Below are 27,642 nucleotides of genomic sequence, written 5' to 3'. Positions count from 1 at the left end.
TATGTATATATTTATTCATATATATGTTGCAGAAGATCCTAGCTACGTCGGTACCGTCGGTTTCAAATCTAAACAAAAGAGATTTCTCTTATGCCGGATTCTCTTCAGTTTTTGTTTATAGCTCACCGGAAAAAATATGTGTGCTTGTTATAGCAATGATAAATGTATATTGTTCATGGAACTGAAATATATTGCAATTAAATAGAAACGTAACCAAAACTTAAAAATGACTCGATTTTTATCAGAAACTTTTATGCGTGTGTGTAAACAAGAAAGGTTTAATTTTATACTTCTCCATAAATTCTTGGTAATTTTCGTTTTTTTCTTTTTTTTTTTTAAATATTATTAATTTTGCTTTTAGACTTTTAAATTCCTTACAATTCTTTAAAAAATAATAAACCCCAACTTTTATCCACTTTTTTGTGTGTAAAAGGAAACCTCTTTGTAGTTGTTATTGTTTTCATATCTTTTACGTTATTTTTTAAATAACACAAATTCGTGACATTTTTACATTACTACTACTACTACTACTACTACTACTACCTAATAATAATAATTATAAGAATAAGAATAATCTGTCTTTGAAATTATCAAACTTTGACTTTGTGTCATATTTGACATTTAAAAGGACATCACTTTTTTATGCCCACCACTAATCGCAATCAAGGATTTATTTCATGTGACAAATTAACCTATCATGCGCAGCCATTCGTAATGGTGGTGGGGGGGGGGACGACAAAAAACAAACAAACAAAAAAACGTCTGCTCCGAATATTTAAAAAAAATGAATACTTTTTTTTTTTTTTTAACCTTTTTACGGTTTAAATATTTTTCCATTTTACAATAATTTTTTTCACAGTTTAATTTTATTTTTCAAAATAAAATTCAAGTATAGTATCATTACAAATACATTTTAACTTTATCTTTTAAGGGGAAATCTTTCTGGATCGAAGCAATTTTAATTTTTGCCTCAATCCAGAGTGGCCCTTTCTCAAATAGCTTAATTTTCCCCACATTAAAAGCCGACCTTGTGTCAAATTTTCCTCTCATGTCGGGAGAGGGCAAATAAATTGGGACCCTTACTCTTCAGAATGGGATGAAAATGTTGTATTTGTTCTGATATAGTTCATCTTGTTAGTAAATGATATATCCTTCTAGACAGAAGCAATTAAAATTTTTGTCTCTATTCAGAGTATCCCTTTTAAGGGAGCTAAAATTTCCCCAGATTAAAAACAGAATTTGTCTAACTTTGCCCTTATGGGGAGGTTAGTAAAAATTACAATATATATTTGTTTTTACATGTGGAACTTTGTGTTTTTGCACTTGTGCATCGCTATCATGGAATGGCATTTGGTTTTCATTTTGAAGATCTCAGAACAGGAAAAGACAATTCTATTTCAGAAACTAAAACTTAAATTCTCTGAACATTTATTGAATTTACAAAATATAAATTTTCATAACAAAGTCAAGATCTGAAAATGAATAAAAGTTGTCATGTCAAAATGTATGATTTTTTTCAACATCATTATTGGAATGCGTATGATTTTTCTTTTATATTTGTAGAAAACAATTAGAATAAACTTAAGAAAATTCTAATCATCATCATTATCATAGCGTTTCACTCTATCTCGCGATTCATTGTTAGGCAGCGTCCAAGACACTCTCAGGTCGGACAGTCTAGGAAGATGTGGGCAATAGTCTGCATGTCGGTGCTGCAGGTACATCTCAGAAAAATCTAATAACACAAAATAAAATGTTAATTATTTTACATTAAGAAAATAGAAGTTGTCATAATATACAATACAATGCAATATACAGTGAGAAGAAACGTTAGCCTATACATCTGAGATTACAGTCTTTCAATACACAAGATTTGTAGTCAAAGCGAAGCGGATGATTCCTTCAATGTTTGTCTAGTCTGACTTTGAAGGTAATGAGTGCCTCTACTAATACCACTTCTTTTAGCAGCTGGTTCTACACGTTGGGAGATGAAGTGTGCTCGAACAGACCCAGCTGCCTCCTTCTAATGTTGCTGCTTATCTAAACATAAGGAATGTCCACAATCCTACAATCTTGTTTCAAAGGAAGCATCTTGAGACAGTCCACGTTGTGTTCTCCATGCAGATATTTGAAGACTTGGATGGCATCCCCTCTCATTCGATGGAACATCAGAGTTGCTTCAGTGGCTCCTTGTAGGACAGATCATATAGATCTGAGACCAATTTCATAGCCCTCCTGTGTACCGCTTCTTTGGTTCCAGTGTCATGCATACTGATGTGGCATATTCTACCTTTGGACAGATCAACCCCTTATAGAGAGATGGGAAGATAACATGGTCCAATGTATGTAAACGAATGATGACATCTGCCAACCAACTTGTTAGCCGCAGCTGCTGTTTTAAAACTATGAGTCTGGAAACACAGATGTGAATCAATGTGAACCCCTAGATCTTTTTCTACCTCTGTGGTTGCTAAAGAAGTTGTGTCTATCATGTACGCATACATTTCTTGTCGAGATGTAGTATATGCCATTTGTCTATGTGGAAAATTAACTGCCACTGTTGTGATCACTGAAGTAGATTGATAATATTTTGCTGGAATTGCAAGCAGTCTGTGATTGAGTCAATCTTGGTGTAAATTTTAGTGTCATCTGCATAGATTTTAGTGGCATGGTTAACAGTCTATAATATCATTTATGAAGATCACAAACAGAAGTGGCCCCAAGACTGAGGAATCCCACTGATCACATCTACCCAAGAAGACTTGGATTCATTCAGTACAACTCGTTGCTGTCTATTGACTAGGAAGAATTTAATCCAATGTAGTGCAGCACCTTTGATACCATAGCTCATGACTTACTTGATTAGGCTTTCTGAAAGTCACAGTAAAGCATATCAACTCCCTCATGCTCTTCAAGAAGTGTTGTTCACTATTGTAAGGATTCCAACAGCTGTTATTATATGAAATTTAATTGTTTTTTTTTTCTTTTTTTTTGTTTTCAGTAAAAATTTTTACAAAATATAAATTTTCATAAGTCAAAATTCTGAAATGAATGAAAGTTATATGAAAGTGTGTGACTTTTACAATTTATAATTAGTTTGGAACAGAAAATTGTCTTCCTCTGTTCTGGAATCTTCAAAATGAAAACAAAAACATTGTTCCATGACAGTAATACATAAGTGCTTGTATTTTTTTTTTTTAATTCACTCTATAAAAATAAATTCAATAAACCTTTAGAATTATTAGTTGCTCTGATTACATAGAAAATAATCAAGATTCTTGTTTCTGAATTTTTTAAATGGGATTGATAATTGTGATTATTTGGATTACTGTTCTCATTTTGCGTATTATTCTTGCAACGTTTCAGACAATGTAACCTCCAATCTTCTTCAGGTGCATCTTATTGAATTTGAGAATATTTCTGTGGAACTCAGAAATTTGTATGAAATGCACCTTTTGAGGGTACTAAGCTCTCATTCCATCAGTCATGACCGGGTAGAAATCTAAAAAGATTTACTCCAGATTAGCAGAGAACTGTGACATAACAGCTGAAGTACTAGGTAATATTCAGTTCTAAGTGTCACTCTTCTGAAGATTTCAATCCTCAGTGCAGCTGATACTAAGAATACAATTGCAAAAAGGGTTTGCTTGAAATTTCATACAGATTCCTGAGTTTGACAGAAAGATTCCTAAGTTTGATTAGATACACCTGAAGTTTGGAGGTTACATCAGCTGAAACATGATAATAATACTGAAGAATGTTTTAGGTTACATCAGCTGAAACATGATAATAATACTGAAGAAGGTTTAGGTTACATCAGCTGAAACATGATAATAATACTGAAGAAGGTTTAGGTTACATCAGCTGAAACATGATAATAATACTGAAGAAGGTTTAGGTTACATCAGCTGAAACATGATAATAATACTGAAGAAGGTTTAGGTTACATCAGCTGAAACATGATAATAATACTGAAGAAGGTTTAGGTTACATCAGCTGAAACATGATAATAATACTGAAGAAGGTTTAGGTTACATCAGCTGAAACATGATAATAATACTGAAGAAGGTTTAGGTTACATCAGCTGAAACATGATAATAATACTGAAGAAGGTTTTAGGTTACATCAGCTGAAACATGATAATAATACTGAAGAAGGTTTAGTTTACATCAGCTGAAACATGATAATAATACTGAAAAAGGTTTAGGTTACATCAGCCGAAACATCATAATAATACTGAAGAAGGTTTAGTTTACATCAGCTGAAACATGATAATAATACTGAAGAATGTTTTAGGTTACATCAGCTGAAACATGATAATAATACTGAAGAATGTTTTAGGTTACATCAGCTGAAACATGATAATAATACTGAAGAAGGTTTAGGTTACATCAGCTGAAACATGATAATAATACTGAAGAAGGTTTAGGTTACATAGGCTGAAATATGATAATAATACTGAAGAAGGTTTTAGGTTACATCAGCTGAAACATGATAATAATACTGAAGAAGGTTTAGGTTACATAGGCTGAAACATGAAAATAATACTGGAGAAAGTTTTAGGTTACATCAGCTGAAACATGATAATAATACTGAAGAAGGTTTAGGTTACTTCAGCTGAAACATGATAATAATACTGAAGAAGGTTTTAGGTTACATCAGCTGAAACATGATAATAATACTGAAGAAGGTTTAGGTTACATAGGCTGAAACATGAAAATAATACTGGAGAAAGTTTTAGGTTACATCAGCTGAAACATGATAATAATACTGAAGAAGGTTTAGGTTACATCAGCTGAAACATGATAATAATACTGAAGAAGGTTTAGGTTACATCAGCTGAAACATGATAATAATACTGAAGAAGGTTTAGGTTACATCAGCTGAAACATGATAATAATACTGAAGAAGGTTTAGGTTACATCAGCTGAAACATGATAATAATACTGAAGAAGGTTTAGGTTACATCAGCTGAAACATGATAATAATACTGAAGAAGGTTTAGGTTACATCAGCTGAAACATGATAATAATACTGAAGAAGGTTTAGGTTACATCAGCTGAAACATGATAATAATACTGAAGAAGGTTTAGGTTACATCAGCTGAAACATGATAATAATACTGAAGAATTTTTTAGGTTACATCAGCTGAAATATAATAATATTGAAGAAGGTTAGAGGTTACATCAGCTAGAATGTAATTATAATAATGAAGATGGCGACAGTAGTCTAAAGAATCTAAATTACAATATGGTTTTGTTTCCATAATTGAATGTTATTTTTGAGACAATGTAAAAATTGCTAATAAAGTTTTCTTCATGTGAAAAATAAACTTTCCACATTGTCATTTTTTTTAAATATATTTTTTATTAATCTTCAATGAATAAATATGATTGCTTTTTTTTATTTATCACTTTTACCAGCAAAACAGGTTACTGTTATTAAAATTAATATTTAGAAATACAACTATATACTACTGATGAAAGCTCTTTGAATAGAAATTTGAATTATTTGCATATCCATTTTTGAAACAGTCTATAAGCTAATGCATAGTGTTATTGATTTATAATTTTATCTTATTTGATATATATGCAGTAGTTTGTCTATATTGACAGTGATTAATTAAAGTTTAATTTAAAAAATGGATAAATTCATTCATTTTCCAGAAAGGTCCGTCTAATTTAAATTAAACTTCTATTTTGAGAATTCAAGCCAAGGGGTTTTTCCTTGGTACCAGGCTTTACCTATTTCTTTTAAGAAGGGATTAGTTTATTGTAAATCGCCTGAGGCGCTCCTATCAGGGAATTCCAATAAAGCTGCCCAGGCATTTTTTTTTGTAGATCAAAGTGCTCTTCCTCTAGAGTTCTAACTCTTCAAATTCCACTTTCGAACGATTGTGCCCCATCCCACCTTAAAAGAAAAATAAACAAAGGGAGTAGGTGAATGCTATTCCCCATCTCCCTCATCACTCAAGTGAATTAATCTCTTCTTTCTATCCATTTATTTCTTATTTAAAAAATTGATACTTATGTAAAATAGGGACAACATTATTGTTTGCATATGCTGAACAGGTTATGTAAACCACCAGAAGTTGCCAAATGAAAACTTTGTGTTTTTCTTTACTGAAAATGATTGTTAATGTTTAATTCACTAGCAAACAGTTAACAATTAAAGAAAAAATATAATCTAAAATAGTCATGTGGTTAATTTCAATAAAGAAAGTGTACTTGTACAATTTATGAACTGTGCTGAAATAATGATTATTATTTACAAAGCCATTCTTAACATGAGGGGGGGACTTTTTAACTATTCTGTACTTTCACTTAACTGTGCAATAAACAAAAGATATTGTAAAAAGGTCCAACTGCTGTCCTTTGTCACAATTATCTGTCCTATTATCTGAAAGCACATTTTTTAAACTCCTCGGCCTAACGTTCACAGGAAACATGAGGTGGAACAATTACATTGAGAGCATTACCAGAACTGCTACGAAAAAGGTAGGTTCTCTCTACCGTGCTAGAAAGCTACTAATGCCCGAAAGTATCCTGTACCTCTATAAGGCCACTATTCGCCCATGTATGGAGTATCGTTGTCATATTTGGACTGGTGCATCTGCTACTAGTCTCTCACTCCTAGACAAGGTTCAAAAGAGAGTCTCCAACCTAATAGGTCCTGAACTGTCATCCAAGCTTCAGCCTCTGTCCCATCGACGCAGTGTAGCATCCCTCTGCCTATTCTGCAAGTACTTTAACGGTGAATGTTCCGACGAACTGTAAGCACTTGTACCCCCTCGACGTAAATACCCCCAACAAACCCGACAAGCAGTAAAATCCCACCCCTTACAGTAGAGATCCCTAGATGTAATAGAGCCTTCTACTCCAGTAGTTTCTTCCCCAGAACCGCTAGACTTTGGAATTCCCTTCCGGGTTCTTGCTTCCCCAACTGTACTGACATGCAGAAGTTCAAGTGTAATGTGAACCGACATCTTGATGCCCAACTCCACACCTAGTACCCCTGTAGCCTGTGTCCCTGATAGTAGCCTCCTACACCAAAGTGGCAATGTGCCTTGTTTGGAGTGAAAATGTAATAAAAAAAGAAAAAAATTTTTTTTAAATGTGGCATCTCTGTATCTGTTTTACAGATAATTTAATGGAATGTACTCTGATGAACTCATTGCATTTGTACCCCTTCAGCATACATACCCTTGAACCCATTTAGCAACAAAACACCATTCCTTCACTGTTTAGGTCCATAGATACCTAAACAGCCTTCTACTCTAATAACTCCTTTCCTCAAACTGCTAAATTTTGAATTTCTTCCCTGCTTTCCTGCTTTATTTTTATTTTTTTCACTTCAAACAAGGCATATTGCTACTTGGACACAAGGAGTTATTATTTGGGACCATGTTTAGATGAATGAGATATTTACATTATCTTTAGACTTCTGCATGGCAGTACAGTAACAGGGAGAGAATGAATTCCAAAGTCTAGTATTCTGAGGGAAGAAGTAGGTTTTCTGACATCTAGGAACCTCTACAATAAAGGGGTGGGTTTTACTGCTTGTCAGGTTTGTCAGGGGTATGTACGTTGAGAGGGTACAAGTGCTATGAGTTTATCAAAGCACATTCTATTAAAGTACTTGTAAAACAGGCACAAAGATGCAACATTGCGGTGATAGGGCAAGGGTTAGAGCTTAGTTAAGTGCAGGATCTTTTAGATTGAAGACTCTGTCTTAGAGGGGGAGACTTGTGGTAGATGCACCAACCCAGATATGGCAACAATACTGCATGCATAGGCGAATGGTGGTTTTGTAGAGGTACAGGATATTTTCAGGTGTGAGTAATCTTCTAGCACAATAGAGGGAACCCACCTTTCTTGGAGCAGCCTTCGTTATGTCTTCAATATACTTGTTCCAGTTCATATTATTTGTGAATGTTCAGCTCAGAAGTTTAAAGGAAAAGCTCAATCATGGTTATCAGTAGTTGGGAAAGCTTCTTGTAGTTATTAAAGGAAAGAAACTTTGTCTTAGTAGCATTGAATATTACCATTCATTTATGGTCCCATTCCACTACAAACTAGAGGTTGTATTCTAAGAATTCTGCTATTGCCCTAGATATGTATATGCCCGTTTTTCTCTCAGGCCCATTATAGTGTTGTATCATCGGCAATATACCCATTTTAAACACACTGTTATCAGGGAGGTCATTTATAAATATCAGGAATAATAGAGGTCCATGGATCGACCCTTGAGGCACTCTCGCATTAATATTATAGTGTTTAGATATAAATCCATCAAAAATAACCTGGATGTTCTTCTTTTCTAAGAAGGATTTAATTATATTTAGCATTGTTCAGTAATACCATATGATTTAATTTTCATGAAGAGCTCTTCATGCCAGATTTTGTCAAAGGCTTTGGATATATCAAGAGCTACAGTCCTGGCTTCCTTTGCTTTATCCAGTGCATTATATATGTGATCAAAAATGACTGTTCTACAATAGAGCAATATTGTCTAAATCCATACTGTCAGTCTGAGAGAAAATTAGCTTGTAAACCAGGTGGTGGACTAGTGCTTGGTTGATTAATCTCAAAAGATTTTAGTAAAGAGTGGGGGAAAACTCTCTCTCTCTCTCTCTCTCTCTCTCTCTCTCTCTCTCTGGCAGTCTGTTGATTTCGACAATGACGCGCAGGTCGGTTAGTGTCTGTGTCGAAAGTGCGATGTGAGTCCGATTAGAGCTCTGAAATTCCGGCTGCAGATGTGGCACCTGATGGCAGAAAATCCGGGTAGTGGCGCCCGTAGTCACGCTCTTTTTGCTTCCCAAGCAGCAATGCTTTGATCTTTAATGGCATCGGCTGCACCCGATACCACACTTCTCTAAACTATCTGATCTTCAGCTTTTCTTCTCCAGTCATTGAGTTGGTTTGTGTTTTTCAAATGTCACTTGAACACGTCTTCATAGCGCAGTTTCGATGCGCCTAAGGGTCATGTACCTTCTTTGAGCTCACTAAAGAAGTGGGGGAAGACAGATAGGATGATAATTGAGCAGGTCAGTTCTTTCACCAGAATTCTTGTACAGTAGCACTACAGAGGCAATTTTCTTGCTATTAGGGAAGTAATATTCAGCAAGGCATTTATTGTAGAGCTTAAAAATTCTGGGACTAGCTCAGCTGAGCATTTATTGATTAGTATAGCAGAGATGAGATCAGGCCCACATGCCTTGAAGGTATCTAAGTTTTATGTGATATTGTGGACATGATAAGGGGTGATTTTCAGATATTCAAGTGTGGCTTCGCATAAGGAAATTTGGGAGAGAGTTGTTTGTTGGCTCTAAGGTGGAGATGGAGACAAAACACTGGGTAAGTTGTTCAACTTTCTTGGTTGCTATGCAGGTGACCTCCTGATTGTTAAATAGCAGAGGAATTATAGATTGTCCTTTATTCACTACACTTATTATGCTTTATTTAGTAACAGTATTCACTGCACTACACTATACTGACGTGTAGAAGTTTAAATGTAATGTAAACTGACATCTCGTTCATCTTCTTACATTGTCTTCTACATCCAAGTGATAATATGCCTTGTTTGGAGTAAACAAGAGAGAGAAAAAAATAATAACCAAAAGATACCATTTGCCAATTATGGACAGCTGCTATTCCATTGATTAATCAAGTGGTTCCAACCATTGTGTCATGGCACACTAATGTCCCATAGAATGATTACTTGTGTGCCACAAAGAGATAGTAGCTAGAAACTATTTAATTTAATTTTGTTTAATAAAACCATTTAATTTCTTAATCATGAGGACCCCACTCAATTTCAACTTCAAGTAAAAAAGCCATCAAAATCTGCAATTCTCAACTTCATACCTATGTGAACTGGGATTGTCTTAACTAAACATTAAAAATATAAAACGTGAATTACATAAAAATATTGAAAAAGAGTTAGGAGTGTATCTCTCATATTTGTCCACATATTGCAGCAGTAGTTAAGAAACACCAGGCACAACTGTTCCACTGACATTCACCATTCTTGTTTGATACCAGATATTGAATACAGGATATTTTGATTTATATGAATATTGGCCTTCGGGCCGGGATCAGAGTGTAGTATCTGTTTTTCAGATGCTGCACTTGAGATAGTTTGTACCAGTCAATGGAGGAGAAACCCTCTATACTGGGACAATTATTATTTTTGGTAACCAGAGTATTTGCCTACTTTTAAGGGAGCTGGTTTTTACCCCATATTAAAAATGGCCTTGTACCTAATTTGCTTTGGTGGGGAAGCAAATAAATACAATAATCTTTGTTTTTTATTTTATTGTGAAAAGACTTTATGAGTAGAAAATACTATTTTTTATGATATTTTTATGCCGTATTAAATTTAAATAAACTCAGTAGTGTGCTATCAAAAAAAGGTTGGGAATCACTGGATTACGAGTTTTAGCACCTTCAGGTAATTTATGTAGTTTGCACGGAATATGCTGATGAAAACAGGGTCCCTACCCTTTGTCTTAAAATTGCCAAGATATTAATCCATTTATAATGGCATGTTTGTGTTGTAGATAAAAATAAAATTTTAATGTTGTACATCAAAAAATATTCTACTTCAATAAGCATTTCTTTTTTTATTATTAAAATAAAATAGAGGTACCTAAATTCATGAATTTTTTATAATTTTTAGAAATAAAGAAATTAAAGTATAATAAATTTTCAATTTCTATAACCTCTTATAAAACCATCTATATATAAAAAAGGCAAAATGTGTGTGACCATTTCGTGTATGTCTTCAAAAGGCTTTTCTCGCACACGCTCCCGGGTTCGTTACTATCGCTTAGGACTGTTTATATGGGTCCTATATCATAATATGTAGGATTTGGGAACGCGGGTCGTCTCTAGATTTATATACGTCGAATTTTATGAGATTCGCACTATTTCGCATTGTGCCCGGTTTGTCCTGCATTTTAGTATAAATACAGTGAAAAACGTTGGGTTCTCGGCTTTCATTCTGCTTAAAACTTTTGACAGAGGCGATGGATTTTTACGAGATCAGTATCATTTTGAAGCTCGACTCTTCGGACGACAAATATCGAAAAATTGGTTAAAAACAGTAATTCCTTCACCCTCAACTGGGCACTTTTCTACAGGGAGGGGGTCACTTTTTTCACCAATATTTTTGAAAGTCATCCCCTCTTTTCGATTGACTAGCCTTAATTTAAACCTTCGCCACTTCCGGTTTGGTGATGGATGCAACAGCTAAGAAGTCTTGTCTTTTTCACATTCTTTTCCTCCTTCGCAGCACAAGTTTGAGCCTGTATGCCCACCACCAATTTTTCTTCTTTTTTTTTTTGCTCAACACACACCTCCAAAACACCTGGGCAACGCCGGCTAGTTCTTATATAAAATGAAGTAGTATATTCCTTGTCTTCCATATATTTCTGCATATTGATTGCTGATTTGTTTATTAATTGTTCCAAGATAGTTTTTTTTTTCTTTTTACTATCACTCTTTAGGATAATTATGCATTTTTTGGTAAAAACTGGGTCCATTTTTTTATTCAGGAACTTTAATTTACTAATTATCTCTTCTATGCAAATAATTCCAGAAAACTGATATTTCTTTCAAAAGATTTTTACAGTTATTTCCAAATTTAGCTGAATTTTTGTTTTTTGTAGCTATAATAACATTTTTATCATAATTTTTTTCATGTGTAAAAATACATCTTTCTTTTTAGAAAAACTTTATGCTTTTATCTTTCAAACACAATCAAAAAATAATCAGAGACTTATTTAAAAAAAAATTTAGCCCCTTTTTATAATTAGTCTGTATATTTTTATTTTGCACAGACTTAATAAATATTAATTTTTATCTGTTTATATAAATGTAAAAGTTTTTGTCCTGTGTTTACAAGAAACTTATAAATGACATAGCTATTATTTAAAATTTTTTATCCAAGTCACAAACTTTGAAGTGATTTTATTCAATCTAAAAATACACATTTATATTGTTCGATAATTACAAATCTCTTGATGTAAGCTTCCTTTTTAGAGCAATTGCTCTTGACATTTCAAAGGCCTTTGATAGGGTATAGCATAAAGATCTACTCCAGAAGATCTCCAGCTATGGTATAGCTGGAAATGTTTTTTCAATTATTAAATCATTGATCTCTGATAGATTCATAAGAGTAGAGGTTGATGGGCAGAAATCGGAAGCACACAATATTAATGCTGGAGTCCCTCAGAGATCCATCCTGGGCCCAACTGTCTTCCTGATCTACATCAATGATATCCTAAATTACATCCCAAGATCATTTATAGACATTTATGCTGAGGATACTACCATCTATGGCAACACTTCAAAGGCTGTAAATGGCCAAGTTCTTTCTGATTCTCTCTCCTCTGATTTTGAGCACGTGGTAGATGGGGAAAGAAGTGGCTGGTTAATTTTGATACATCTAAAACCAAGCTTCTATTATTACACCATCAATGCTCTGTCGGGCATCAATTGAAATGAATGGCTCTCGTTTTGGGGAGGCTCTATTTTTTGACAAGTTTCTGCATCTGACCTTTACCCCTGATCTAAAATGGAACACATACATCAAATCCAGTGCCAAGGTCGCTGGAAAAATGGTGGGATCGTTCTACCACTCCAGTAGATATCTCACTGCTGATGCAATTCTTTACCTGTATAAGAGCCAAGTATGTCCAATGATGGAGTACTGTTGCTACATCTGGGCAAGAACTGCTAGAAGCAGCTTATCCTGCCTTGACAGAGTCCAAAATAGACTTTGTAACCTAGTGGGGGACGCTTTTTTTCTTTCCTGCAACCTCTTTCCCACAGAAGTGACGTTGCGAGCATGTCTCTGCTTTATTGCTATTTTCATGGCAAGTGCTCATCTGAGCTCCAATCTATAATTCTTCCTGGCCTGACTTTCACAAAAAACACTTATCTAGCTGAAGTCACTATCAATAATTTTCCTCACTCTTTTTTTGTGCCTAAACCTAAATGTAAATTCCATGAACGAAGCTTCTTTCTTAGAACTACATGCCTGTGGAACTCTGTTCCATTTTCATGCTTTCCAACTGACTACACTATGGTCGTCTTCAACTCCAACGGGAATGAGTTCTTGATGAGCCATCCCCTTAAGTAATCCAATTTACCAAATTTCAACTATTAACGATTACTACAATATTATCCCATTGACTACTGTACACTCATTAACCCTTATCTTCGAGTGGCCTCTGGGCCTTGATAAGTGGCGACTCCGTTGTAAAAAAAAAAAAAATTTAACTTGGGCATTAATCTTTGTTTTGAGAGGCGGACGATGGTCATATAATTTTGACAACAAATCTTTGTGAGGTTAATAGTCATAGCTTTTTTCGAAAAGACCTTTGACTTTATTATGCTAACCACTCTCACCAAAATAGCACATTTATGCTTAGAAATTACACCATTAAACTTTTCACTTTCTTCTCTGATACAGTGTTTGTATAAGAAAGGAAAAGGTGACCTTTAAAGTAATAATTTGACACATTGTTGTGATTATGTGGTGTCCAATAAAAAGGGTTTATTCATTGGTTGAATATAAACAAGCAATGTGTTAACTTTATGTTAACTGGGTTCGTTATTTTAACATAATTTTTTTATAAACTGGCTTTAAATGAAAGACAATTACTTGATAATCATTTACAAGGTGTGGTTATGCTGGACGGATTGTTCTGCAAAAAAAAAATAGCGCTGGATTTCTTATATAAGGTAAGTATGTTTTGTTTAACAAACAGAACACTGAGTAGGAGGTGGCAAAAAATAAGATGTCATGTGGAAAGTTTAATGGTGCACTTAGGATAGGGATAAAAATTGCCTCAGTCTTGAAAGATTTCTACTTTGCTAACGAAATACAGAAAGGATAAAGTATACCTCAGTATCAGAACAGATACTGCATTTTAACTTTGGCACTTCTGCATTTTAGGGTTTCAAGATAATTTTCTTGTTTTTATTTGTAAAAAATTCCAGTCAGAACAAGAGACAAGAATCCAAATTTATTGAAGTCTTGGTAAATCAAATGCATGAAAATAATGCAGTAACACAATAGAAAATATTAATTACTGGAACATTTATTGAATTAAAAGAATTTTTTAAGAAGTACTGACTATTTTCATATATTTCAAAATATTTCAAACTTTTAATTTATTTTTTAATTTAAAAATATATCCCAATCTGTTTTGATTAATTTTAAAATTTAAATTAAAAATGTTTTCATCTTAAAAAAAAATTAATTCAATTCAATAAATGTTTTGATAATTAATGTTTTCTGTTGTGTTACTTTAATGCATTTGTTTTGATTTGCCAAAACGTTTTGCAAAACTTAAATTTTGTGATTTGTTCCAAGTGAAATTTAAAAAAATGAAAATGGAAAATTTGTTATAAAAACTTAAAATGTAGAGTTAAATCTATTGATAGGGGGAGATTCATTTTTAGGGTGATAACTCGATATATAAAGGTCTTTGATTTGCTTTAATACAAAGGTATGCTCCAAAGGCTTATGAGTTATTTTATTTACTTCCCTCTTCAGGAGGTTAGATGCATGGTCAAGTATTGGTTTGATAAAGTGTTTCTTTTGAATTAACTGAATTCAAAATTAATCCAGATTAACCCTATGTTATTCATCACTTACCCCCCCCCCCAAAAAAAAACAAAAAAAAAAACAACTACACTTAGTTCAAACTTGGCATACCAAGGTTTTCAGTCCATAGTGTTAACCACTTAGCCACTGTCACCCCCAAACCTTGCTCGTTATGAAATCTATGAAACTGACCTTTGAACTACCAAATCTTTTCTCTGATAAGTTTATAAAAGTAATTGTTGATGAACAAAAGTCTGGAACAGATTGTGCATCAGGAATACATTCTAGGCCCAACTCAAATTTCAAATCATATTCTGAGATGATTTTTTGACATCTATGCAGATGACATAACTAATTATGGCAGCATTTTGAAGAACAATGGTGATCTTTCTGACTTTCTCTTCTGATTTGGAGCACCAGTGGAAAAAGTGGTTCATTAGTTTGAACACCTTTAAAAACAAGCTTCTTTCTTTTCACCTCCAATGCTCGTATGACTTACTCCTCGAAGAAACACCCATTTTTGATAATTTTTTTAAATCTGATTTTCACTCCAGACTTAAAATGAAAGACTTGCATCAAATTTGTTTCTTAATTTTTGAGATGAGGATTAATACTTGGGATTTTTTTAAAACTTCTTTCTATCTCAAACAAGGCATATTGCCACTTGGACATTAGGGACTACTATTTGGGATCATGTCTAACAGGAAACTGTGAGGAGTTGAGCAACAAGATGTCTGTTCACATTACATTTTTCCAGCGATATTCACCCTTGGTGAGTTTAACTGGCTTACATTTAGCTTCTGCAGGTTAGTACAGTCAAGAAAGCAGGAAACAGAGAGGGTATTTCAAAGTCTAGCAGTCCAAAGGAAGAAACTATTAGAGTAAAAGGCTTTCCAGCATCTAAGGACTTCAATAATGAAGGGGTAGGATTTTCTGCTTGGATTAGTCGGGAGTATAAGTGCTATGAGTTCATCAGAGCACATTCCATTTAAGTACTTGTAATATAAGCACAAAATGCAAATTGCAGCAATAGGTCAGAGGTTAGAGATTGGCTGATAGTACAGGACCCATAAGATTTGAGAATCTTTCTTGGACCTGGTCTAAAGAAGAGAGACTAGTGGTAGATGCACCAGCCCAGATGTTGCAAGAATACTCCATGCATTTGCGAATGGTGACTTTGTAAAGATATAGGATTATGTAGGATAGCAATTTTCAAAGACGGTTTAGGAAACCCACCTTTTTCTTTGCAATAGCCTTGGCAATGTCCTCAATGTATTTGTTCTAATTGATATTGCCTGTGAATTTTAAGCAGAGGTGTTTGAATGATGAGCTCTCAGGTAGGGTCTTATTGGTAATCAGTGATGGAGAAGGTTTTTTTTTGTAGTTACAGGAAAGAAGCTTAGTCTTAGTAGCATTAAATATTATAATCCATTTACAGCCACACTCCACTACACATTGAAGGTTGTTTTCAAGGGTTTCTGCCATTGCTTTGGATATGTGTACATTTGTTTTTTCCTCTCATGTCTAATATAAAGCTTTGCGTCATCAGCAAATATACCCATACCAGATTATTTAGATTTCTGTTCTCATTTTGAATGTTAGTTTCGACCAATGTAATCTCTGACTTTCTTCAATTGTTGATGTATACCTTCGCCTGAATCAAAGCAAATAAAAACACATTCTAAGCCAATCAGGTGCATTTCTCTGAATTTATCAAATTTGCTGTTTTGATCCACCCCTAGTGCGTGCAAAGCCAAATTTTTCTTTCAATAAAAAATTTGGACCCAAATCCACAACAGAGCTACCTGTTTTACTCCAGTTTCCTTTGTCAGATGTTGGGAGAAGCAAAAGAAATTTTTATTCCCTCCCCCCCAAGTCAACAAAGATTAGAGCATTTCTGTAAGAATCTGGTCCCTGTTGATTTTACAGTGAGAGTTTAGTTCTGTGCAGTTCTAGGTTTTGCCTTCTCTCATTAAGAATTGCATTATTGCTAATCACCTGAGGCGCCCTCATTGGGGAATGCCAACTAGACTGCCCAAGAACTTTTTGCAGGTCAGAGTGCCCCTCCTTGGAGCACTGACTTCTCGACCCCATGTTCTGATCCTAGTGTCTAAATTCTTGCAGTGGGAAAGAGCTAAAAACCCTCAACTCATGCACACTCACATAAACATATACATAATGCATTAACTTTTCACCCTGTCGTTTGCAAATCTATAAACTTAGTCATTTAATATTCCTAACATTTCTTACTGAACTTTCTGAAAAACAATGAACATTGACATTTATTAATAAGTTTTAATCAAATGCAATTTATTGTAATTGAGCGGGAAAGTTTTGATTACGTTTTTTCAAAGCGATGGATAATTCAGGGTTTTTAAATTATTGATTTTTTTTTTAAATTCCATTTTCACCCCAAATAAGGCACAGTGCCACTTTGAAGTGCCACTATCGGGGACATAAGTTGAAGGGATATTATGAAGGGAGATGAGTAGCAAGATGTCTGCTCACATAATACTTGAACTTCTGCATGTCAGTAGAGTTGGGAAAACAAAATGCCGGAAGGGAGTTCCAAAGTCTAGCAGTTTTGGAGAAAAGCTATTGGAGTAGAAGGCTTTCTCACACCTAGGAATCTCTACTATGTAGGAGTGGGATTTAGCTGCTTGTCTGGTTTGTCGGGGGTATTTATGTCGAGAGAGGGTACAAATGCTTGGAATTTGTCAGAGCATTCACCATTAAAATACTCATAAAACAGGCAGAGGGATGCAACAGTTCGTTGATGGGACAGAGGCTGAAGCTTAGATGACAGTTCAGGACCTATCAGGTTGATGACTTTCTTTTGAACCCTATCAAGTAGCAGATGCACCAGCCCAAATATGACAACAGTACTCCATATATGGGCGAATGGTGGCCTTATAAAGGTACGGGATACTTTCAGGCGTCAGTAGTTTGCTAGCACGGTAGAGAGAGCCCACCTTCTTTGCAGCAGCCTTGGCATTGCTCTCAATGTATCTGTTCCAATTCATGTTCCCTCTGAATGTTAGGCTGAGGACTTTCAGGTAATGTGTTTTTGGCCATTGCTATTAGTGGTTGAGAAGGTTTCTTGTAATTATTAAAGGAAACAAGCTTAGTCTTCGCAGTATTGAATTGTCCCCATTCCACTACGGATTAGAGGTCATCCTCTAGTGTTTCTCCCATTTCCTTATATATGTGTTCATTTGTTTTCCCCTCGTTCCTGTTATAGAGCAATGTGTCATCAGTAAATATACCCATCTCAGAGACAATTTTATCAGGGAGGTCATTTATGAATATTAAGAATAATAAAGGTCCAAGGATAGACCCCGGAGGTACTCCCGCATTAATATCATATTGTTTAGATGTATGACCGTCAAGGACAACCTGGATTTTTCTCTACTTAGGAAAGATTTAATTATGTTATGTATTCTTCCAGTGATACCATATGATCTGATTTTCCTTGATATCTCAGCTAATGAGTCCTCCTTTTTCTGTAAAGTCTCTAAAAATATGAACAAGCATTCTGTTTTCCTGTCGATGTAAACTTCCATTTTAAACATATCTAAAATATCTCTTATGTGAGTTATGCTTTTGAACTCATTATTTTGTTTGTCTTTATAACATTTTTCTCACATTTGAGTATTACATAAAATAGTTTTCCTTTAAAAAATTTTCTCAAAAATCTTCTCTTCCCCCAAACTGAAATACTAAAAAGGGTCCCCCAAACAGGAACCCTAAAAAGGTGCTTTCGAAAAGTCTGCTTCCCAACTGACTACAGCATGATTGTTTTCAAATTTAATGTAAATAAATACTTGTTAACCCATCCTTTGGATAATCAATTTCTCTTAAGTAATTTTTTGCCCATTTCACTCATTTTTCAGTCTTTCTGACTTCTCGTTGATACCTTTAAGCATGCAATTTTATAAATATCTGTCAAACTCAGCTAGGATCAAATCTGATTAATAACCCACTTTTTCTCTTTCTGCTGTCAATTTAAGTTGCAGAAGAGATCGTAGTCATGTTTATGTTTTAATAATCCCTTTTTGATTCTATGTGTCTCCTCCCGAAAAACAAAAGTCAAGCACAAGGTTTTTAAATGTGGAGAGCTCTATCTCCTTCACGAGGGCACTTATTAGAGTGCCACACTGACAATCTCTTTAACTTTTATCCTCCTGTGGCCTATAGACCTTGATAAGTAGTAACATCATTAAAAAATCAGAAAGATGAGACTAAGCAAATTAGTTATGACATGAAATAACAAAGTCATCATATCAAGATGATACCACTCTCTATTCTTGTGTTGTTTCTTGTCCATTTCTCTCAGATTACTTAAAATATACAGCTAACCTAGAAGTTAACCTGGCTCCAGTTGTGGATTGGGGTATGAAATACCTTGTTTTGTTTAATCCTGCTAAGACTCAGTTAGTGTCTTTCAATCGTGTGTCCCTTTTTTCCTCAGATTTTAATGGATGGCTCTGTTCTGGAGGAAAAGTCAACTTTGAAACTTTTTGATCTTTTTTTTCTCATCAAATCTTTCTTGAAGTTCATATTGCTCTTTCTGCTTCTTAAAGTCTGTTCTCTTTATCACTCTAAACACTTTCTCGCACCTGAGGCTATTCTCTATCGCTATAATTCTACCAGCAGACCATGTATGGAGTACTGTTGTCAAATTTGAATTGGTGAATCTGTTTCATTTGAGGATTTTTGATGAGATGCAGAAACATGTGATTTGATTAGCCCACTCTTCTTCTCTGCAACCTCTCTGTCTATCTCTGAATTATTTGATCTACTCTATGCTTCCCTTGTTCCAGCTCATCTGACTCTTTGGTGTCATGGTCTTTTTTTTTTTTTTTTACATGGGTGTCACCACTTATCAAGGCCCAGAGGCCACTCGAGGATAAGGGTTAATAGGTATACATTAGTCATTGTGATTTTAGCATAGTAAACAGTGGGAATTTTGTAACTTGGATTACTTAGGGGGACGATTCAATTAGAACTTGTTCACATTGGACTTTTTCTTTTTTTTTTTTTCATAGGTATTAACACATTATCAAGGTCAAGAAGCCACTCAAGGATAAGGGTTAAAGAGTGTACAATAGAAATTGGACAATATAATAATCATTAGTAATGAAAATTTGTTAAATTTGATAACTTATATGATCAAGTGAAAAAAAAAAACAACATACTCCCACTATCTCTCACCCCAGCATGCATATTTACAATCAATACGAACCTTTATGATGTCACATTGCTTTTGGCAACTACCATTCATTTTGTATGATGTCATCCATTTTCAAATGCATATTGGCATCTTCCACTCGTGTCCCAGTATCAAGTTCTGTTATTTATCTGCCATTCTCTTCATTAATGTTTATGTGTGATATAACTAATCTATTGTAGAAGAGCTGCTGACAATGTTCATATGAAAGGGTATGGGGAGGATCTGTAGCATAACAGATAAAGTACTAGGTAAAATTCAGTTCTAAGTGAAACTCTTCTGGGAGTTGAAGTTTCAATTCTCAGTGCAAACAATATTAAGAATACATTTGTGAATTCCTTAAGGCACTTACCTGGTCATGGCTGAGGGAATCAGAGTATTCCATCCTCATGGATTAAATAAAAAATTTCATTCAAAATTTTCTGCAGATTACTGAGTTCAACAAGATAAACCTGAATATTGTCAGAGGATATATCAGTGAAAATAACACCCAAGATGAGAATAGTCTGAATAATCTAAATAATACAATTTATTAATCCTCATCTCAAAAATTCAGAAACCTAAATGTTTTAATAATTTATCCTTTTTTATTAAATCACTATAGTTACTGTTAATATCAATAAAATTATTCAGAGCCTGCTGGGAGGTCTTCTTTCGGGTCTAGAAGAGCCTTGTTGTTATTGTCTTTGATTTATTCTGTCAACATAGGCAGAAGGATGCTGGTGTTGTTTGTCTGAGGTCTGTAACAGTGGCAAAGCTCTTGTAAAATGGTAATCACTGTGGCATGTCTTGGTGTCCATATAAGGGATGGCGATTGTTGCTGCTCTACTTTTCGTGCTCTACCTTCGTTATCGCCTCTCAATGGAAAGAGTAGGTAATACTCAACCAGGTCAGAGCAAAGGTTGTCCAAACATGGAGCAACCTGCACAAGTGGGGCTATGTACAAGACGCTCTATATCGTAGCAACTCTGATGTGTAGACTATTGCACATATCTTCACAGAGTAAGTGAGCCATGCTCCACTGCTCCACTGTGGACCTGAGGGTGCCTCGGACTGCCCGACGATGGATCTCAGGATAGAGTGAAAAGCTATGATGATGAATGAAATTATTGCCAATATAGAATATACAACAATAGAATTTCAATTGACTAAATAATTACTGAGTCAAGAACCTAACCTGCTCAAACTTGCCCAGCTGCCTGCCTCAAACATCTAGACCCAATTCCTCTTCTTCTGGAAGGCTGGCTTTAATCACTTCCTCTTCCTATCTCCTGGCGTCTTTTCACTCCTGACTGATTCTTGCTTTGTTAATGATCACCACTCATGATATCCACCAAAGATAACATCTAGACAGTCTCCATTCATGGAGACTTATCTGCAAATAATCTTGAACATCACTTTTCTCAAATAGTATGATCTTGCTGTTTAATAAGGTACTTATTTATCTAAACAAAGAACATATCTCTTGAGTTATTGAACTTCAACAGCTTTCTGTGCCCCCAATCTTCCTCTGGTCAAGCATCTATTACTTGCAACATGTGTCATTCTTATTAGGGGTAGGCTATAGAAACAAAATTTTTCAAATAAATGCCAAAAGTGGCTTATTACCTTCATTTATATGTAAATAGATGGGAACAAGTGATTTTGTTCAAAACGGGTCAAAATTGGAGGGTCGCTGGCCCCAAACGTGATTTGACCGTGTCGACGCGTGAAAATGGCCCAAATTTCGCTCCCGAACACACTTAATCATTTATTGAAAGCCACAGGGTGCATTTTTTGACTATAAATGCATTTGTATCATTAAATCTAACATTCCCATTGGCTATCCCACAAGTATAGGGTTTTTTAGGGTATCTCAGAGTCCAAAATGGGTCAAAATTACCCCAAAATTAGCCAAAAAATGGTCGGAAATCACGGATTTTCCAAAATGCACCTCCCATGGGCCCAAAATTACCTCTACATGGCAGAAACTGTTGGGAAATGCTTGAAGCAGGCACTCTCCTAACTTTTACACTGTTAATGAGGGGTATAAGGACCTTTAAAAGGGGCTAAATATGTCCGATTTAGCCAAAGAGAGTCAAAAAGTCCCTAAGAATCAACATAGGTTGTCAAAAAGGGGCTTAATTTGAGTTATAGATGGAAAATTACCAAATAAGGAAATGTTTTCTTTCTGTAACAATGCAATGGCATCTTTAAATAGACACGATAACATTGCATTGCATTAATTGTGAATTTGATTGAACTTTGCTTTCTTTTTCAGTTAGTAAAATGCAATGAACATGGCTGGTATAGCAGGGCAGATTGACGAAGATTATAATTACGACGATTGGACTTATCTTCTGCTTGATTCTCTTCCAACTGAGGCTGAATGTGTTCAAGCTGTGTAACATCATGCTGCCAAATATGGTACCACGACACAGAAAAATCATATTCACCAGTTCTCCTTGCAATTACTACAATTGTGGCAGAAAGCCTTTGGAAGTGATGTTCGTTATGTTACAATACCTGGGATAAAACATAAACTTGATCGATCGCTAAAAATTTACAACAAAGATGTCTACAAAGCAAAGGGTTCCAGACGTGTGAATATGATTAAATGGAAACGAGAGCACCATGTCCTTCTCAATATACTTTCAAAAGATGTGAATCCTGATGAATTTGATGTACATGAACGAAGATTCTTTGTCGATCAAAAGTCTCTCTCTCGTAAATGGCTCATTGACACTTTCCACGTCGATATGGAACATGAACGGTTTCTGGCAGAGCAAGAACTGCACAATCGTTTGGATTTGGACGATGATCAATTTGAAGTGGAGGATATAAGTGACCAATTGCCAGAGCATGATACCTCAAACAATTTGAACTACTCATTAAACAGATCGGGTACAATCCGTAGCACTGTCCCATGTACCGAGATCGCCACCCAAACACATTTTATTGACATTCAATGTTCAATTTACAATTAATTACTTTCTGAGAAGTTGATGTAGTAAAGTTACGATGTTTCTAAAAAGTATCATTGATGAATGAACTAATGATTCATATGTTATGTACCGTAAAGCGTAATTTTGTCATTTTTGAATTGTTTTGACCCTTTTTACATCCCCCAAAGATCTCTAAATACCCTAAATACAAATGGATAAGATAACAGAGTGGTTATTTCAGTCTTCCAACTGTAAAAAGCCATACAGGAGTGTTTATAGGAGCCCGATGAGATATAATACCTGCATTTTGGGGATTATCCGTGATTTTCGTTCATTTTTGGCTAATTTTTAGGTAAATTTGACCCATTTTGGTCCCTTAAGATACTTTGAAAAGCCCTATATAGGTGGGATAGCCAGTGAGAATATTAGATTTAATGATATAGAGCCATTTATGGTCAAAAATTGCACCCTGTGTGGCTTGGGAGGTGCATTTTGGAAAATCCGTGATTTCCGACCATTTTTGGCTAATTTTGGGGTAATTTTGACACATTTTGGACTCTGAGATACCCTAAAAAGCCCTATACTTGTGAGATAGCCAATGGGAATGTTAGATTTAATGATACAAATGCATTTATAGTCAAAAAATGCACCCTGTGGCTTTCAATAAATGATTAAGTGTGTTCGGGGGCAAAATTTGGGCCATTTTCATGCGTTGACGCGGTCAAATCACGTTTGGGGTCAGCGACCCTCCAATTTTGACCCGTTTTGAAAAAAATCACTTGTTCCCATCTATTTACATATAAATGAAGGTAATAAGCCACTTTTAGCATTTATTTGAAAAATTTTGTTTCTATAGCCTACCCCTATTCTTATGCACCACCTAAACATGCTGCACATGTTTATATTATAAGAATTCTTTTAAGAGTATTAACATATATATGAATAGCTTATTGATTAAAATGTCAAGCTGACATCAAAGTTGTTAATACACTGTTGTATATGATACCATCCCATAATTGAACACAGGAAATGCCGGGTATCCCTATTGGTTTTCGTAGTAAAAATAATCTGTATCATGATTGAATCTGCATGTATGTGTATGTCAACATTTGAAAACTCACAAATGATATTTTATGCATGTATGATTATGGGTTAGTTGCTTACCATGTGTAACATTCTGGCAAAAAGAACCAAAATGACAACAACAGAACTTAACTCGCACACACAGATTGCAAAACAAAAAGTAATCCATACATGTTGCACTATTTTTGGTATAATTGTTGTGGGTATATTTGTGAATATTTATAGATTTCATTTATACATAAGGATGAAGGCAATGGACTAATCAGAAAGCAAATTTACCATAACCTGCATTTTTTAATCACCAGAAATAGCAGTTATTAGTATTTTATTGCCTTACTGGACAGATCTAAGTTTTGCTCTTCATGGACTTAACCTTTGAATTATTATTAATAATATTATTACTACTACAACACTTTTGCCTCATCTTACTTAGTATTTGCAATTCCTCTTTCTCTTTTCTATTATAAAGAATTTTTGTAATTTTCCAATTAGGATTATTTTTGTCCTAAGCAAAAATGGTCCTACACTTACAATATATATATAAAAAAAAAAAAAATGTTAAACAACCTGGGACATGTTCCCAAACAACAAACTATACAAATACCAACCTGAAGTCAAAGCAGGATCTACCGAACCATTGACGAATCGAAGATGGGATATAGTACTGAATCAGGGTTGGACATATACACGTTAATCATTCTTACCATCTAAAAGAAGCAAACCCCTCCTTCAAAATGTCTAACATGTCAAATTCATACTCCAAATACTATCAGGCAAGTAACATTTTCAGAAACACTGTACCAGAAGAAATAAATTTTCTATAACATGCTAATCTCCTCCACAAAATATCCTAAAAACAAAAACAATGAAACCTTTTCTTGGCATTAAATGACCTAAAGACATTTAAATGCTGTTAAACAAAACAAATTTGCTCACTCACTTTTTGCTTTTATGTAGTTCTGTTCAAGATGCCTTCTCTTGGAAACAATTCTATGTTTCTGTTTAAATGTCCTTTTCATAGCCATGTTTGTTTTTGTGAGTATCGTCTATAGTTATTTTTATAAATGGTACGTATAGCTGCTTCACCTATGGTTTTTTTATCTTACCTTTTTTTGTCCTGTTTCACTCTTGCCATATTTTTTCCCTTCATGTGCTGCTACATTTGTCCTTGCTGTATTTTGCGCATTTCACAATATCAGCTACTAGAGAGTGCACTGTTTTTTTTCACTTACTCTCTCTCTAATTCACGCATTCTTTTACTCTCTTTTTCACACTTGCTTTCTCATTTTATATCATTTTTTTTTTTAAATTACAGGAAATTTATCTTAAAGAAAATTTTTTTAAAATAATTCTTATCTATACATAAAATTTTTTTTTTCAGGCTAAAAGTGAAAATATTCCATTTGACTATTAGTCTTTGAAATGCCACCCCGTCGACGCCGGCGTTCACCTGACCCAGACAGGAATATTGATGAATTGGTAGATCTCAGAGCAAAAAAGGCTGCTACTTGGTAAGCTATATGCACACATTTCTTTCAAATCTTTTGAAATAATGAAATTGTTACCTATTACTGAGCAGTAATATGTTTTTAATGTAGAATTTGAATTATGAGAAATTATCTATCATTGATAAGCTGTTTCAATTATTTCCAAATCACTTGGGTCTATAGAATAGAATACAATTATTACACTGTCGTAGAGGCTTAACACTCAATCCACCTTAGGCCACCTATTGAGTGTAGATAGTGATCTATGATGCCTGAAGGCAAGATTGCAGTGGCTGATAGTTATTGAACTAAAAAAGAGTTTCCAAAATTCATACTAGAATTGTCTATAAGAACCCGTAGCATAACGGACAAAGTACTAGATAAAATTCTAAAATTCTGTTCTTAGTAAAACTTTTCTGGAAGTTGAAAGTTCAATCCTATGAGTGATATAAAGAATGCAATTGTGAATTACTTAAGAATTCTACCTAGTCATGGCTGATCGAATGAGAGAATGCTAACCTCGTACAGATTTTAGAGTTCGGACAGAAAGATTTTAGAGTTCAAAAAGATACACCTGAAAAAGGTCATACGTTACATCAGCTGAAACAACAGTCAAGATGTAATCAGTAGTCTACATGATTCAAATAATCCAAATTATCAATCCTCATAGTAAAAATTCAGGAACCAAAAAACAAAAAAAACCTAACCAAACATCATGAATAAATATTTAAAGATATATAGAACTTGGAACATAAAAAACTTTTACCAAAATGACTGAACCAAAAACGGTTGATATACCATAAAAAAAACTCAATTAAATCAAACACTTAATAAAGAATATGTAAAAATATAAAGAACTTGATGTATAAAAACTTTTACCAGATGCAGCGGGCAGCACAACACATAGCATCGCTATATCTTACTCCCTACCTAGTCATGGCTGACCGAATGATGGTTACTTTTCCAACCCGTTTCCCTGACCAGCAAAAACAACACGCATCACTTCTAGATCTGTTTCTGATCACAGTTCCTGATGATTGTATAACAAATGCTGACAGCCAACTCGAGAACGCAGTGATAATGGTCGGAATCGCCCTAAACTCTAGACCCAAAACTGAAGCGCCAGTTCTCAAAACAACGAGATATTATAAGAAGGCTGACTGGGAAGACATCAGAGATCTTATCAGAGATGCCCCATGGGGAAATATTTTTTCTCTTCCTGCTGAACAGTGCGCAAATGAGACCACTGAATGGTTCAAAACGGCAATTGAAGCACATGTTCCCATGCGGAAATTTTATAGTAAGCCCCACTCTCCCAATTGGTTTACTTCGACTTGCGCAACTGCCATTGCTCAAAGGCAGCATGCATATCGCAGATTTAACCAACATAAGTCCAGTTCAAACAGACAGAAGTATATAGAAGCTAGAAGTAACGTTAAGAAAGAAATAACGACAGCTAAGAGAGAATTTACTGAAACCACTAAAAAACGCATCGAAGCACAAAAATTAGGAAATCGTGACTTCTGGAAAATCTACAACAGTGTAGTAAATAATGGGCAATCAACAATTCTCTCACTAACCAAGAATAACGGGGTTGTTTGCTCAGCAACTGAAAAGGCTAATATGCTTGCCAGTCGGTTTGCTTCAAACTCCACACTGGACCCTTCCAACCACCCCCTACCTTACTTTCCTTTACGGACAGACGCCACGCTAGACGATCTAAAAATCACCCCTTCTCAGGTGCATGCTATCATAAACCTTGACACTTCAAAAGCATGTGGACCCGATCTCATCCCAGCTGTGCTATTAAAAAAGTGCTCAGCCGAAGCAGCTCCAGTTCTCTCCAAACTCTGCAACAAATGCTTTAACGAATCTTGCTTTCCGGGCTGTTGGAAAACTGCTTCTGTGGTACCAATATTCAAGAATTCTGGCGAAAGAACTGACCCATCAAATTATCGCTCCATTAGCCTCCTCCCACTTTTCGCCACAATTTTTGAGACCTTAATTAACCATGCTCACCTTACAGATGCTAAACTTCTGACTGACAAACAATATGGATTTAGACAAGCCCGTTCCACAGCAGACATCCTCACTGTAATCTCTGAACGTATATACCAGTCACTGAACAAAGCGGGGGAGGGCAGAGCGGTAGCTCTAGATATATCAAAGGCTTTTGACAGGGTATGACATGAGGGTCTCCTCAGGAAAATTAAATCATACGGTATCACTGGTAGAATACTTAACATAATTAAATCCTTCTTAGATAAGAGAAAAATCCAGGTTGTCCTCGACGGTCATA

The 27,642-nt window shown here is 34.9% G+C and overlaps 1 protein-coding gene across 3 annotated transcripts in view; it reads left to right on the top strand.

Moving 5' to 3' along the window:
- LOC145268373 (DCN1-like protein 4) overlaps positions 1-27,642 on the top strand; it is a 109,085-nt gene that overhangs the window by 2,422 nt on the left and 79,021 nt on the right. For all 3 annotated transcript variants that reach the window (XM_080123924.1, XM_080123925.1, XM_080123923.1), the window contains exon 2: positions 25,238-25,367. In XM_080123924.1, coding sequence (XP_079980050.1) covers positions 25,279-25,367 — 89 coding nt within the window. In that variant the 5' untranslated portion in view covers positions 25,238-25,278. The remainder of the gene's footprint in view (positions 1-25,237; positions 25,368-27,642) is intronic.

The sequence above is a fragment of the Euprymna scolopes genome, chromosome 43 (assembly GCF_053919585.1).
Source record: "Euprymna scolopes isolate OS-2025 chromosome 43, ASM5391958v1, whole genome shotgun sequence".
NCBI classification, from domain to species: domain Eukaryota; kingdom Metazoa; phylum Mollusca; class Cephalopoda; order Sepiida; family Sepiolidae; genus Euprymna; species Euprymna scolopes.
The sequence above is the reverse complement of the archived record's forward strand: the minus strand, read 5'-3'. Positions and strand labels throughout refer to the sequence as shown.